The sequence below is a fragment of the Eptesicus fuscus genome, chromosome 25, assembly GCF_027574615.1.
Source record: "Eptesicus fuscus isolate TK198812 chromosome 25, DD_ASM_mEF_20220401, whole genome shotgun sequence".
Classification (NCBI taxonomy): Eukaryota; Metazoa; Chordata; class Mammalia; order Chiroptera; family Vespertilionidae; genus Eptesicus; species Eptesicus fuscus.
This window is the reverse complement of record NC_072497.1, coordinates 8,288,284-8,304,431: the sequence shown is the minus strand read 5'-3', so window position 1 is coordinate 8,304,431 and position 16,148 is coordinate 8,288,284. Positions and strand designations below refer to the sequence as shown.

Sequence of the window (16,148 nt, the reverse complement as noted above, 5' to 3'; positions counted from 1 at the left end):
ACTCATCCCATCTTTGGATTTGAGGTATGTGGATTTAGGAAAACCTCTTGGAAGGACTTTTATTGCGAACTTCCAAGTGGGAAGCAAATTATCTGAAGTTGTCAAATGCCATTTTCTTTCTCTTCTCTTTCCCCAATATGCAGAGTGGAAAATTGCTAAAGACTTGGTCCCTAGCCTCTCAATTAGTTTATTTCAAATCCTTTATTCACACAGTTCATTAAGAATGGCCCTAGCCTGTTTGGCTCAGTGGATAGAGCATCGGCCTGTGGACTGAAGGGTCCCAGGTTAGATTCTGGTCAAGGGCATGTACTTGGTTGCGGGCACATTCCCAGTAGGAGGTATGCAGGAGGCAGCTGATTGATGTTTCTCTCTCATCAATGTTTCTAATTCTCTATCTCTCTCCCTTCCTCTCTGTAAAAAATCAATAAAATATATCTTTTTAAAAATGAGTCCAATCATATCAGTCAGGATTCTTCAGAGAAATAGGACCAATAGGAAACATCCATTCATTCTTTCTTTCTATCTATCTATCAACCTATCTATCTCTCACTCAGAATTCCTTCTTTTCTTAGAAACCTCCATTTTTGCTCTAAAGAGCTTCCCCTGACTTGGTGAGGCATTATTGAGAATAATCTTCTTTATTTAAAGTTAACTATAAATGTTTATCACATCTACAAAATACGTTCACAGCAACATCTATCCTGGTGTTTGACCACAGCCTCACCAAGTTGCCACATGAAATTAACCTTCACGTTGATCTTCTCATGGGATTGGGTTTCTTTCCTATATCACATATCCAGGGAGGCACCCGTCATCTCTTTATTTAAAGGTCCCTCTCAGCCCATGCTTTCATGACCCTAAGCTTGTCTGAGCATGGAGTCTAAGGATGGCAGTCTCAGGCTGGCTATGTTGACTCCTATCTGCGCATGCCCTCAAGCACTGATAGACAGATTTGAAAAAAATTTAAAAGACCTACAAGAATCCATTTTGTTTTTCTTTTCTATACCATTTGCTTTGCTAAGAATTCTGAGTTAGACCAATGTGAGTCCTTATGACTACTGTTAAGATTGCGAGATCTGTTGGGTAAATCTTTAGCAAATTTCCACATACTTTAGAGTACAAAGGGCCGGTGCTCCATCTTCCTAGATTCCCCCCAAAGAGATTATGCCATTTTGCATTGCATGAAGGCGCCTGTTTGTACATAGCCATACCAACGGTGTAAATATTGTCAACCTTTGGGGATTTTGACAATCTGTTATGACAAAGATCTCATCTCATTTACTTATTACTTTTCATCTCATTTATTGAGTTACTCTGAGCATCTTTTCGTATACGTAAGGGCCATTTATATCCTCCCTCTCCCCTGAATTAAATGTATGCCCTTTAAGGGGATAGCTGGGGGCATAACCCTTGGGACAGAAACATGACAAGGGGTATTCAAGAGAAGAACCTGGAGCACAACCTGGTTAGCACAAAGTTACCCCAATGTCAGTCCTAGCCTTCCCGGAGTTACCAGAACAATCTTTTCCTGACCCTCCTAAGTCAGCTTAGCCAATGGGAGGCCCTCTCTGCCTACTCAGAAGCTTCCACACCCACCTCTCCCCTCTGGACTTTGTGCATCTCTAGCTGCCGATCCATAGGAAAACCTCCCTGCATGCCCCATCACAACAGTACCAGCAGGACACTCACACCCACATCCGGCTCTCAAGTTGGCTCAGGGCCCACATTACACACAGCTCCTCCGGCATAGATAGAAATCACTTCTAACCTGGTTTGGTTTGGTTTTGACTCCACCCTCTTGTGTGGACTTACCTCATCTCTCTGAACTGCCAAAACATCACCTTCGTTCCACCTCCCACCTCTCTCCTTCTCTCTCTTCCCTCCAATAATAATAACAGCTCTTTCATGGCACTTTAAGACATACCAGGTACTCTCCTAAGGCTTTTTACATATTTACTCATGAATGCTCATAGCAACCCAACGAGGTAGCCATTGTTACCTGCATTTTAAACAAGAGGAAACATAGACACAGAAGGTTAAGCAGCTTCTCCAGGTCGTGTAGCTAGTAAGTGACACAGCCTCAGTTCGGAGCCCTGCAGTCTGGCTCCAGACCCACGCTCTCAACTCCTCTATGATCCCGCCTCTCAGATAACTTGCCCTGAGCTGCACATAGCCATGCTGCTAGGGCCCAACACACTGGGCTAATAACAAGCCCCTTCCAGGCCAGGGAAAAACAGCAGCATGAGAATCACAGCCAGTCATCTGCTAACTAGAACTTCTCCAACGGCAGGCATGTCCCAACCTCCTGAGCAGCCTTAATGTTCTCAACGATGACCAGAGGAACCACAAAATCCCGAAGGGCTTCGTGAACTCTTAAAAAGCAGACACACGATAGCACAACAATGTGAATGTACTTACTGTCACTGAATTGTACATTTCAAAATGATTCTGGTGGTATCCCTGCTGGCTCCGTGGTTGAGTGTCCACCTATGAACCAGGAGGTCACGGTTCAATTCCAGGTCAGGGCATCTGTATCTGTAGTATTTGCCACTAAATATCTGAACAAAAAGAACGGGAGAGTTCCTTAATTGTTCTACGGTGAGATTGAGGAAAAAGAAGGGTTAAAGGGTTCTTTTTAAGTAGCTTTCTTCCCGAAGTTTTATTTTACATTGAGTGGCCCGATTATTATGATCTCTGAATGCATAATAATCTGGCCATTCCGTGTATATATATATACATACATGCCCGGGTTGTGGGCTCCATTACCAGTAGGGGGTGGGTGTGCAGGAGGCAGCCAATCAAGGATTCTCTCTCTCTCTCTCTCATCAGTGATGTTTCTTTCTATCTCTATCTCCTTCTCCCTTTCTCTCTGAAATCAATAAAAAAAATATTTTAAAAAAGGCTTCAGGTGGTAGATTTTGTTATGTGTTGTCACAATTTTTAAAAAGCAGATACAATTTCATAGGAAGCATTTCTGGCATATATGTATTTTAGTGTGTCACATGCACCTTCCTCATCCCCATCACCTACATAACCTTTGGGGGGACGTGTTCTATTTTTCCTTACCCTCTGTGCAGATCCTGGGAAAATTATCTATCTCAAGCATCCAGTTACCACATGAAGCATGATTCTGAAGACCAGGCCACCCTCTGTGTAATTCTGGTTCAGAGGCAGCCTCAATGCTCACAGATAGCACCACGAATGTTCAATTGCCCCATTACACGTGGGAGCCAATTTCTCCTTCATTTGAGCCTTCGGACTGACTCACCCTCAGCCTTGTCGTCAGTCCCACCAGCTTGGTACGTGTGCCCTTTTGACTTCATGACAGCCTGCTTCTTCCAAAGCTTTTTTTCTTTCTTACGCTGCTGATTCTCAGCACCACACTTTCAGTCCTACAGGGAAGCTGCTCACCCTCCCCGCCCCCAACTTCTTCTATTCTACTTCCTCCTCAGGTATTTAAATGCCTACCCTCTGCTCTCAGCAACCAACACCAAACAGGTCTTTCTTGTCTCCAAGGCTCTCTTCGACTTCCTCTTTGGAAATAAATTTGGCTGCAGATCTTGTTCATGAATGCTGCACTCGTGGTCTGTGTCTGTAGTATTTGCCACTAAATATCTGAACAAAAAGAACGGGAGAGTTCAATTGTTCTACAGTGAGACTGAGGGAAAAAAAAGGGTTAAAGGGCTCTTTTTAAGTAGCTTTCTTCCCAAAGTTTTATTTTACACTGAGTGGCCCGATTATTATGATCTCTGAATGAATAATAATCTGGCCATTCCATATATATATATACATATATCACACACACATACACATACATATATATACATATATACATGTATATGTGTGTGTGTGTATATGTATATATACATGTATATATACACACATACACACACACACACACACACACACATTTATTTATTTATTTATTTATTAGAGGCCTGGTGCATGAATTCGTGCATGGGTGGGGTCCGGCCAGCCTGGCCAGGGGGAGGGGACATGGGCGGTTGGCTGGCCTGCCTGCTGGTCGAACTCCTGGTCAAGGGGACAATTTGCATATTAGCCTTTTATTATATAGGATATACACTGAGTGGCTAGATTATTATGTGTTCAGAGATCATAATAATCTGGCCACTCAGTGTATATAATAGTGGGATAGAAAGTCAACTGTGTGCTAAAGCAAACCCTGCCCTGGCTGGTTTGCACAGTGGTTAGAGCATCAGGCCAGCAGATGGAAGGGTCCTGGGTTCGATTCGTGGTCAAGAGCACATACCCTGGTTACAGGTTTGATCCCGGCCCCGACCTAAGTGGGAGGCAACCAATTGATATCTCTCTCTCTCACATCAATGTTTCTGTCTCTCTCCTCCTCTTCCCTCTCTTCCACTCTCTCTAAAAAGCCAATGGAAAAAATATCCTCAAGTGAGGATAAAAAAATAATAATAATAAAGCAAACCCCTTTCCTATTCTTATTCATTTAAATAAACAGACTGAACTGGATACTTCTGGCAAAGAAAGGGTTAACATTGCAGCCCTGTAGCATTTCAGAACAGCAGTAAAACCTTGCCTGCTGAGTTTAATTCTTGTCCAACCTTGCAGTTTTTTCTTCTAGCCTTCAGGCTTCCCTTCTTGCCTCTTCTCCCTGAGCAACAATCTTCCTTGTAGCCCTGCCCATATTTCCTGGACTTTACTTATCTTCCCATTCTGAGCACACTGGAAAATGTTAGCTCCTAGAATTCAACCCTTCTCTCTTCCTTTTATCCTTTTAAATCATGTCGGAAGGAGGAGCTGGCTAACGCCATCGACTACACCCTTAAATGTGGTCATGTCACACGTGCTTTCTGACCTTCAAGCCTGAGGCGATCGGTGATGGAAAGCGATTTCCCAACTTGATCAGTTGTGTTCATTTTTTAAAATGCTATATACAGCACTCAATATGAAGTATAGCTTGTCCCATAGCTTTCGAGCAAAACTGATTATCTATCATATAGTTTGCTGGTTTTATCTTCTTGTCTCAGGCTAGCTTTACACTGATGCTTCTTCTTTTTATTCCCATTTGAATAGCTGCTATGCCAACACATAACTTAAAAAAGTATGACTCTTCAAAAGCATAGTGTAGTGAGACTGATGAGTAACAGCCCAGCTACTCCCCTACCTCTGCTCATCCATGTCCTCACAGTTCAGGGTAAGTTCTCGTCTCCAAGAAACTCCTCCAGGCAAATCCCCGACCCACTCTGATCTTTCCCATTTCTGGACTTCACAGAGTCTTTATCATTGAACCCCAATGAGATCCTTGATCATATTTTGCTTTGGATTAGCCACGATCGTTTCATAAATGCCAATCCCGCACCCAACTTAGAGGCAGATTCTCAAGGTCAAGGTTGTTAGCGCCTATTTGTGTTGTATTCTCAGTGCTCCCCCAAGGTAGGGGGCTGCCTTGGTGGCCAGAAGAGGAAAGCAGAAAGGGCTGAGGGGCGCTGGGACTTCAAGGTAAAAGGACAGAACACCTGCTCTCAACGTGTCCAAAAGTCTAATTGGGCAAATAAGTGCGATAGCATCATCTTTAGTTATAATTACAGGAACCTGCTCTGGTTGGAACTCAGAAAAGGGGCCTATTGAAAGAATATGAGGGAGCACATGTGATCAAAGGGAAGTCTCAAGGGCAGATTCCAAAAAGACAAGAACTTGGAGGCTTGGGGAGTGGGTTGAACTATCTCCTGAGAACATTATTTCTGCAACAAATCAGTGACAGCTTTTCCCAGTCTTTTTTTTTTTTTTTTTAATAACATAGTCTTAGAAGCATCTTTTACTTGTTTTAATTTACTTTACATAATATAATAAGCTCCGTGTCCATACTCTGTTTTTGTTTTTAATCCTGACCCAAGGATATTTTTTCTTTTTTTAAAAAATATATTTTATTGATTGTTTACAGAGAGGAAAGGAGAGGGATAGAGAATTAGAAACATCGATGAGAGAGAAACATCAATCAGCTGCCTCCTGCACACTCCCTACTGGGAATGTGCCCGCAACCAAGGTACATGCCCTTGACTGGAATCGAACCTGGGACCCTTCAGTCTGCAGGCCGAAGCTCTATCCACTGAGCCAAACCGGTTAGGGCCCAAGGATATTTTTCCATTGATTTTTAGAGAGACTAGAAGGGAGGGGGAGAGACACACAGAGAGAAACATGGATGTGAGAAAGACACATAGATCGGCTGCCTCCCGCACGCAACCTGACCAGGACAGGGGATGGAGCCCACAACCAAGGTAGTACGTGCCCTTGACTGGAATCAAACCTGGAACCGCCGAAACCGGTTTGGCTCAGTGGATAGAGCGTCGGCCTGCGGACTGAAGGGTCCCGGGTTCGATTCCGGTCAAGGGCATGTACCTTGGTTGCGGGCACATCCCCAGTGGGGGGTGTGCAGGAGGCAGCGGATCGATGTTTCTCTCTCATCGATGTTTCTAACTCTCTATCCCTCTCTCTTCCTCACTGTGATAAATCAATAAAATATATTTTAAAAAAAACAAAAAAACCTGGAACCCTTCAGTCTGTGGAGTGGACAGTGTATCCACTGAGCAAAACTGGCTAGGACTTCCCAGTCTTTTTAATTCTCTGCTCAAGATTCAACTGAGAGGGAGTTCCACTTCCACTATGGCTGACTAAGTACACAATACAAAAGACAACACACGATGTTTGTGGAGAATGAACAAAAGCAGGCCCATTTTGAAAGGGGGTCAAAATTTGGAGAAAAAAACTAACTCAAGGTGAGTTTCCTTGCGGGGAAGGTTGGCCTGAGTAAAGGCTGTCGCCATTGTGCAGCATGGAGTGTCTTCAAGTCTAGTAGAACGCCTGCCATCTTTTCGGTCTAAGCAACCAAGGCAACTATGGCCATTAGGAATGAAGGAGGAGTCTCAGAGCAGAGAAAACCAGAGAAGGTGAGAGTCATGATGTTTTACTGAAGAGGAGGTTCAGAAACTGGCTGGGATCAGATGACCAGGGAATGGCCAAGTGCAGGTTGGGACCCAAAGCTGATGATGCGATGGCTCGTGGGCTTTGTTTGTGATTATACTGCCCCTACCCACCGTCTTCCTAGCGTCTACACCAAGTAAGGAGAAAAAACACGTAAAGGAATCATTCTCCTGCTCACTAAAACGATAAGAACTCAATTAAAATACCAAGGAGTTCTCAGGATGGAGACACTTCTGGTTGGCTGGTTAGGGACTGTTGCGTAACATGCCAAACATGCCAGAGACGCCATCGGAGTGCCAGGGGCAAGATCTATTTTTGACCACCAACATTCAGGGTGTGTCCTACTTTTAAGGAGCGCTAATAAACAGAAACCTGCATTTATACTAAAAGTACATTCAGTGGTGATGAGCTACTTTGGCTAAATCATGTTGAAGCTCATTCCATAGCAAGTTCTCCTAATTTGTCCAAAGGGATTTGATTTACAGTTGGAGGGGACTTGGATGGCCTGCTGGGTAGTTTTAATGCAGCAAATCTTTAACCAGCTGTTATTTGAGCCTCCATAACTGTGCAGTGGGGAACAAAGTTGAAGGCCAAGTCTCTACGTCCAGTAAAGCCACATGGAGTCTACTTAGGGACATGTGATCCATATACCAACAGACAAATATTAACTTATGATAAGAGCCAACTGAACACTGAATAGCACAGCCATTAAGTCACAGACATTCCAAGGAGGGAAAGCAATCACTCTGAAGGCGAGAAAACAACAGTTGGTATGAAATGGTTCTACCCACTTGGAGATTATAGGTCCTAAGAGCCATAACAGGTGAGTAGTCAGTGTGAGAGAAACAGGAGATGGATGGTCAGTTTTTTTAGGGGAGAGCAGGTATCCTGAAGACATAGCTTTAGAAGGACTGGATCAGTCTGTCTGATAATGAACATGTCCTGATTCTGCAATCTTTCAGCCAACAGATAATACAGAAGCACACTCTAAATCCATCTTAGCCCTAGCCAGTTTGGCTTAGAGGATAGAGCATCGACCTGCGGACTAAAGGGTCCCAGGTTCGATTCCAGTCAAGGGCACATGCCTGGGATCCCCAGGAGGCAGCCAATCAATAATTCTCTCTCATCACTGATGTTTCTATCTCTCCCTCTTCCTCTCCCTCTCTGAAATTAATAAAAATATATTAAAAAAATAAATAAATGCATCTTAGTAGTGTGTTTCTTGTAATAAAACCTGGAATGTCTTTGGAAGTGCACTTGGAAAACTTAGTTATATTAGCTGCTTTCAGACAGGGGTGCTGGAAGGACGTGACAGGTTTTTCACTATATACGATTTGAATTTTGAATCATGTCCACTATTAATTTTTTTTTAAATCAGAGGATAAAATACAAGTGTGCTGAACAACATAAATGAGTTAGGAACAAATGGTTTAAGAGCACTACCATCATCACAGGATGCTCCATCACAAAATAAGCAAACTCGTGCAATTTTTAAAGAAACAGGTTTATTAGGCATAATTGACATGCCAAGCTTTACATATTTAGAGTGTAGTGTACAATTTGATAAGTTTTGATGTACATTTGCATCTGTGAAGCCATAGAACAATAAAGATAATGGACATATTTACTACTTTTTAAAGTTTCCTCATGCCCTTTGAAATCACTCCCACCTCTCCCTACCCTCTCTCCCATTCTCAGGTCACCAAAGTGTTAGTCATTTTTCTATTAGTTTGCATTTACTAGAACTTCATATAAATGGGATAATAAATTCTGCACTCTTTTGTCTGGCTTCTTTCACTCAAGCAAAATTATTTTTGAGATTAATGATATTGAGCCTCTTTTCATGAGCTTATTTGCTGTCTGTATATTTTCCTTGGTCAACTGACTCTGAAATTTTTGCCCATTAAAAAAATTGGGTTATTTATTTTTTATTATTTTAAAATATATTTTATTGATTTTTTTTTTTTGAGAGAGAGAGAGAAAGGAGAGGGATAAAGAGTTAGAAACATTGATGAGAGACAAATATTGATCAGCTGCCTCTTGCACAACTCCCACTGGGGATGTGCCCGTAACCAAGGTACATGCCCTTGACCGGATTCAAACCTGGGACCTTTCAGTCTGCAGGCTGTCGCTCTATCCATTGAGCCAAACCAGTTAGGGCTATTTATTATTATTGAATGTTCAGCATTCATTACATATTCTGGTACAAGTCCTGTGTCAGATGTGTGATTTACAAATACTCTGTCCCAATTTGTGGCTTTTTCTATTTTCCTAACAATTTCAAGGAAGAGACTTTGTAATATTTATGAAGTCACGATCTTCACTTTTTCCCCTTCTATGGCGCATGTTCTCTTCCCTCTGGTACTCTGTCTTGCTATCTCCAGCCACCTTGCCTTGTCTGGACTCCCAGTTCCATCTCCTCAATTCAGGGAGATTGCTAGACTTTCCCTACTTACCCCTTTGCCCCCGCCCTGCGGAACTGAAGCTTGGAAACACAATCCAGGAAGTAAGCTGGGCAACAGCAGTGCTTAGCTCATGCTTCCTGTACTCAAGCATTATGGGCCTTCGTCTCCTGATCTCTAATGTCTTAAAAACGCTTGCTTCTTGTACTTGGTCTGTTTCGCTTTGTTTTGTGTGGACATGTAAATCTAGTTCCTGATAGCACATCTTGGCTGGGAAGCACAAGTCCCCTTATATTTCCTTGTGAAATTTAATAAAATTAGAGTTTCTGAGTAAAAGAGAAAGAGCATTTCCAATGCAAGGTGGGCTAGTGGACAACCATCTGGCTTCAAGAGGGAAATCTGAGTTCAGATGCTAAGGCCAAACCTGAGAAAGGATGCAGTCCTACCTTGAATGGGGTCTGTGGACCCCCAAATTATACGATGCCTTTTCCTGAGATGCCTAAACATTACATTAGAACTCAAAGGCTTTGCCTGGCCAGCATAGCTCAGTGGTTGAGCGTCGACCTATGAACCAGGAGGTCACAGTTTGATTCCTGGTCAGGGCACATGCCTGGGTTGTGGGCTCATTCCCCAGTGTGGGGCCTGCAGGAGGCAGCGGATGGATGATTCTCTTTCATCATTGATGTTTTTTTCTCTCTCCCCCTCTCCTTTCCTCTTTAAAATCAATAAAAATATATATATATTTTTTAAAAAAGAACTCCAAGGCTTGGATAATGCAAAAATGATTATTCACCACTACTCTAAGAAAATCAAATTTCAAATTATAGAGGGATTTAACTTAACATTTCCTTCTGAGTTTATGACATAAAAAAAGAAAGGAAATCTATGTTTAGTGCAGTTTGGGGATGGAGCAAAATGAGTGGCATGCATACCATCTGCCATCTTCTCTTGGAACTCGTGTGTGGATATACACATAGCTGCCTCCTTTGTGTCCTTCCTGCTTCGACTTAAATGTCACCTCCTCAGAGAGGCCTTCCCTGCCCATTCATCTGAAATTAGGCTCCCATCACCATGACACTTGTCACTACGTGGTATTTTCTGATTGGTGGATTCCTGCCCCATTAGAATGTAAGCTCCAGGCAGCCAAATGAATGATTCTCGCTCATCATTGATGTTTCTCTCTCTCTCTCTCTCTGAAATCAATAAAAAAAAATTTTTTTTTAAAAAAAGAATGTAAGCTCCATAAGAATAGGTACCCCAGTCCATGCAGTATCTGGAGTTTCTAGAACAGTACCTGGTACATGGAAGAAGCTCCATAACTGTGCTTGGAGATAATATTTTGAGTATCAGATGAGCTTCAATCCTGTTTGCGGTGCACCCTGGGAAAAAGAAAGAAAGATTGCCACTCGTGAAGGAGCAGGGTGTGGGCAGAAATGAGGCAGTCTGTGTAAGTCACTCAGAGTCTGAGCAGCAAGAGAAGCTGCAAAGAGCAGGAGGAGAGCTGCAGGAATCCGTAAAGGCCTGTATTTGAAAACTGCATCAAGGGACGCGAGTCAAGGTCATCCCTGAGCCTCTGTGATGAGCAGGGTTGACTCTCTAAAGGAGCGCGCCCCCCCCCCCCCCCCCCCCCCCCCCCCCCCCCCCCCCCCGCAAAGGTGGATACGAAGGAAGGGAAACTGGGAGGAAGGCAGACCCGCTGGGGTCTCCGCCTCTTCTTTAATTACTACCAGAGGCCAGGAGGGCAGAAAAGGGGGAACAGGCCTGGGAGCTGCGGGGAAGCAGGGTGAACGGCAGGAAGCCCTGGTCTGCGGTGCGTGAGGCCATGTCACATCGGGAGTGGAAGCTGCTCCCCCGTTTTATTTTTTGCTCCCCTATTTTATGTACCAGGAATCCTTATCATCAACCAGGGACATTTCAGGTCCCCGTTACATCCCTGGGGGTACTGAGTGTTATGTGACTTTTATTTCATAAAGAAAAAAACGAAGTTAAAAGGGGACAAATGCAGCTGACACAGATGATTAAAAAGTGGCGGTGGGATGGGGGTGGTAGGGAGTTATTTTCCTTTCCAATCGTGTCAGCTTTCAGTTCAGCAGATGATTTGAGTTTACATTTTTTTCTATTCTCTTTCATTAAAAAAAAAAAAAGGTAATATATTCACATAGTTCAAAATTCAAAAGTCACAAAGGGGTATAGCGTGAAAAGTGCTCTTAGACCCATTCTATTCTCCACCTCTCTCTGAGGTCTCCTTGGAGATGACCAGTGTCAACAGATCCTAGAATCGGTCCAGAAATATTCTCTTGGACACAATGAAACGGGACCAGAAGTACTGAGAGCACATGCAGCGGCTTTTCCACTAAGTGAGCCAAGGCTGAGGGCTCTTGCTCTTCATTTTTCACCGGGAAAGAAGCAGCAGTATTAGGACCCAGCAGGACTGGGGGAGGGAGGGATCTCCTCTTGGTTCATTGGCCGATCACTTAGCTCGGAAAGGAACTGTGTAGGGCACAGCATGTGGTCTGCCAGGTGTCAGGTGCTTTTAATCCAAGACAAAGCTAGTCTAGCTTTAAAGAGTGATGGCTAGCCTGGCCGGTGTGGTTCAGCGGTTGAGCATCGACCTATGAACCAGGTGGTCACGGTTCGCTTCCCGGTCAGGGCACATGCCCGGATTGCGGGTTCCATCCCCAGTGGGAGGCGTGCAGGAGGCAGCCCATCAATGATTCTCTCTCATCATCGATGTCTCTATCTCTCTCTCCCTCTCCCTTTCTCTCTGAAATCAATAAAAATGTATTTTTTTTAAAAAGAGTTATGGCTAAAGACACAAAATAGATATGGCAAAAGAAGTCATGACTGTCATGTGTGACAGAGAATCAAGTTTCAATGTAGCAGTTAAGGGCCTTCTCTACAGAGGTCCTTGTGTGGGGGTGTAAGCTTAGGAGAAGGAAGATGTTTTATGGAAGCCGCCCAAGGTGTATGTGTATTAAGGGGGTGTCACTCCACAGCTGAACCGCCGAAGACGGTCCACAATCAAAGAAGGAACAAAATAAGAGAGCTAGATGGTTCTCGGTTGGCATGCCGGGAGACTGACAATCACAGGATGGGGCCCAGGTCTGGGAATTAAGTTAGAAAGGGTCTGACATTGCCCATTGGAGGGAGGGCCCATTCTGAAGGCGGAAGACTTCAAAGAAGTAGGCGAGGAAGGAGATGGCAAATCAGGCAGCATCACACACCAGAAGACCCAAGTGAATCTATTTGGGGGCGAGGGACCATCTTCAAAAAAAGAAACTGGGCCCTAGCTAGGTTGGCTCGGTGGATAGAGCGTCAGCCTATGGACTAAAGGGTCCTGGGTTCGATTCGGGCCAAGGGCACATGCCGGGGTTGCGGGCTTGATCCCTCTACCCCCAGTAGGGGGTGTGCAGGAGGCAGCCGGTCAATGATTCTCTCTCATCATTGATGTTTCTCTCTTTCTCCCTCTCCTTTCCTCTCTGAAATCAATGAAAAAAAAAGTATATTAAAAAAAAACACACACACAACAAAGAAAAAAAAAAAAAGAATATGGTTCCTTAAACGTTAAAAAAAAAAAAAAAGGAAAAGAAACTGGGAGGGCAGGAGGGAATGGGTCTGGAGCCCAACTAACTACCTGGGCTCAATCCTGGTTCCAATACTTGTGAGCAGTGTGAACGTGGGCAAATTAAGCTCCTGTGTGTCCGTGTCCTGATAGAGATAATACACAGAGATAATAACAGTCCCCCATAGGGGTGTTGTGTGCCCAACTGAGCTACTCTACCATGAGGGCTTAGAACAATGCCTGGCTCATAGTGAACGCCATGCTACCTACTACCTTTTTTAAAAAATATATTTTTATTGATTTTTTACAGAGAGGAAGGGAGGGGATAGAGAGCTAGAAACATCGATGAGAGAGAAACATCGATCAGCTGCCTCCTGCACACTCCCTACTGGGGATGTGCCCGCAACCAAGGTACATGCCCTTGACCGGAATCGAACCTGGGACCCTTGAGTCTGAAGGCTGACACTCTATCCACTGAGCCAAACCGATTAGGGATTAGCCCCTACTACCTTTCACACATGGCGGACGGATCCCGGGGATTCTCGTGTTTTTCTATTACACAGCGTTTTACAAAGTCTCATACTTTAAAAAGATATTAGCTTGTAGGAACATGTCATAAATAACTTCAAAATGCAATGGGTATTTAATTTTAAGGCGTGCCTTAAACATTTACGTTAAAACGTTTTATTTTGTTTTGTACTCGTTCAATAGAAACTTATCTGGCCACTGGGTCAAGCTAGCAATGAAACCACTGGTCCGCAATTAAAAAAGGCCTGTCCAGGCCTGTTTTGCTGATATGGAAGTTCTTGGAGGTAAATCCGGAAAGGGCAGAATCACAGACGGACTCCAGGTGGTGGTAGGAGGGGGTAGAGGGCGTGAAGAATGGCACAGCAAGCACACACCAGGAAGAATGAGGGGAAAAGGGCTCAGGGTGGGCTGTTTCGGGGAAAAACAGCCTCTTTGCTGGTCTACCTGTTCCCGATGGTGTCAGGCGGGGAATGACTCTTAGAAGTGAAATGGAGAAAGTTCAGTTTCAGCTAAAGAAACATCCTTTTGTGCGCCCAACGAGAGCACAAATGACATTGCTAAGGAGCGTGGCCAGGGGACACAGAAGGTACCTAAGATCTATGTCGGGGGCATTGGGTCCCAGTCCTTGCTCTGCCCTAAGCAGTTGATGCCATATGGAGCCAAGTCAATGAACAATGGTGTCCTTTTAAAAAGAAGGGGCCAAACCCTGGCTGGTTTGCTCAGTGGATAGTGCGTCAGAGTGAAGGGTCCTGGCAGACTGAAGGGTCCCGGGTTCGATTCCCGGTCAAGAGCACATGCCCAGGTTGTGGGCTCCATCCCCAGTTGGGGTGTGTGTGGGTGTGTGTGTGTGCAGGAGGCAGCCGATTCATGATTCTCTCTCATCATTGATGTTTCTATCTCTCCCTTCCTCTCTGAAATCCAATAAAAATAATAAAAAAATAAAAATAAATGAAAAGCAGGGGCCAGAAATAGTTCCTAGGCCCTAGAACTGTGGTCAGCAAACCGCGGCTCACGAGCCACATGCGGCTCTTTGGCCCCCTGAGTGTGGCTCTTCCACAAAATACCACGGCCTGGGCGAGTCTATGTTGAAGAAGTGGCGTTAGAAGAAGTTTAAGTTTAAAAAATTGGGCTCTCAAAAGAAATTTCAATCGTTGTGCTGTTGATATTTGGCTCTGTGGACTAATGAGTTTGCCAACCACTGGGCTATAAGCATTACACATCCTTGGATTTTCACCCAGGTGTAGGGTCTCAAGAGAACTTAAGCCATTCACCTAGTCTCAAGACCCCTCCCCTCCAAAAAAAAAAATCTGTCAAAACGAAGAGTAGCTGGGGGTGCCTTTCTGAAAATGCTAACAGTGGGGGGGGGGGGGGGGGGGGGGGGGCGGGAGAGACACCTCTTTTTCTTTTCCCATTCAATTCAGAGGGAAATTTAGGTTTTCAGGTATTCCTGTGGTTTGCGTAGAGGCGCTTCCAGGTCCAAGTAGAAAGAAGTAATGAAAAAAAACAAAACAAAAACAGAGGATATTAAAGGAAAAAAACTCTTGTTTTGCCCGATTCTCTGAGAGAAGAAGATGGGGCAGACAAGACCGTGATAATTCAGGCTTCAAACCGCCCAGGTGACAAATATTGCCTAGACCGGTGGTTCTCAACCTTTCTAATGCCTCGACCCTCATGTGGTGGTGACCCCCAACCACAAAATTACTTTCGTTGCTACTTCCTAACTAGAACTTTGCTACTGTTAATGAATCGTCATGTAAATAAATATCTGTGTTTTCCGATGGTCTTTAGGCGACCCTGCCAGCGGTTCTCAAACCTGTGGGCCGCGGCTACAGGGTGGCCTGGGGCCCAACCAGGACGATGGGATCCTGACCCATGAAGGGCTCAGGACACCCTAACAGGCCGCCTCCTCTGAATGGGCAGCAGGAAGCTCACACACCCTCCAGTTCAAGCATCTCAAGTCAGAGGGGACCCTGAGGGACGGCCTGGCTGTTCAGAAGAAAAACCTCGGGTCCTATCCGTCGCTGAGGAGAGATGGCTGCTTGCCTTAGGACTAAGGAACCTGCGTCGTCGTGTTTGCTTGTCATCCTGTCAGTCATTTTTCCATTTCTAAAAAAAAAAAAAAAAAAAAGAATGCAAAAACCTGAATTCAGAAGCACCGAATCCTGAGCATTTTCCAGAGGCGAAGCCCTTATCTCCAGGTCACTGCACCAGTAATTCTGGCCTGGACACCGCGCTAGAATCCCCCCCAAGTCAGCCCTGAGGGGTCCGCACTGCGGGGCGCAGAGCAACTGTTTCCAACCAAAGGTTTCATCGCCCGCCAATCGCTGGCCCCGGCCGCTTCAGAAAAACCATAAACCCCTACGGGTAGTGAATGACACTAAGGCAAGCCTATCGGCGTGGAGAAAGTGGAAGGGGTGGGGTCAGAGCTAACCAATAGTATTGAAGCAGTTGTTGTTAAGGGGAAGAGAGACGCCCGCGAGCGTGCGTGAGGACGCTTGGGGGGGGAGAAGGGGGGCGTGCCCAGGAAGCGGGCTGAGCCAATGGCCGCGGTGGGCGGGCGGCGGCGCGCGTGCGCGCTGGGATCTGGGGCTGCGGGCGGGAGGCGGGCGGGTGGAGGAGGGGAGCGGGCAGGAACGCCGCGGAGCTGCTGCCGCCGCCGCAGCCGCCGCCGCAGCGAAGAGGCCATGTTGTGT

The 16,148-nt window shown here is 45.1% G+C and overlaps 1 protein-coding gene across 1 annotated transcript in view; it reads right to left on the bottom strand.

The window, feature by feature from the left end:
• The window catches only part of LOC114228044 (uncharacterized), a 31,933-nt gene extending 15,792 nt beyond the window's left edge, over nt 1-16,141 (bottom strand). Inside the window, exons 1-5 of the mRNA XM_054713182.1 lie at nt 15,941-16,141; nt 15,596-15,779; nt 10,660-10,744; nt 3,469-3,615; nt 2,419-2,558 (exon numbers count right to left, since the gene is read on the bottom strand). Of these exons, the coding sequence (XP_054569157.1) occupies nt 2,510-2,558; nt 3,469-3,615; nt 10,660-10,744; nt 15,596-15,779; nt 15,941-16,141 (666 nt within the window). The 3' untranslated portion in view covers nt 2,419-2,509. The remainder of the gene's footprint in view (nt 1-2,418; nt 2,559-3,468; nt 3,616-10,659; nt 10,745-15,595; nt 15,780-15,940) is intronic.
• Nucleotides 16,142-16,148: the final 7 nt, after the last annotated feature.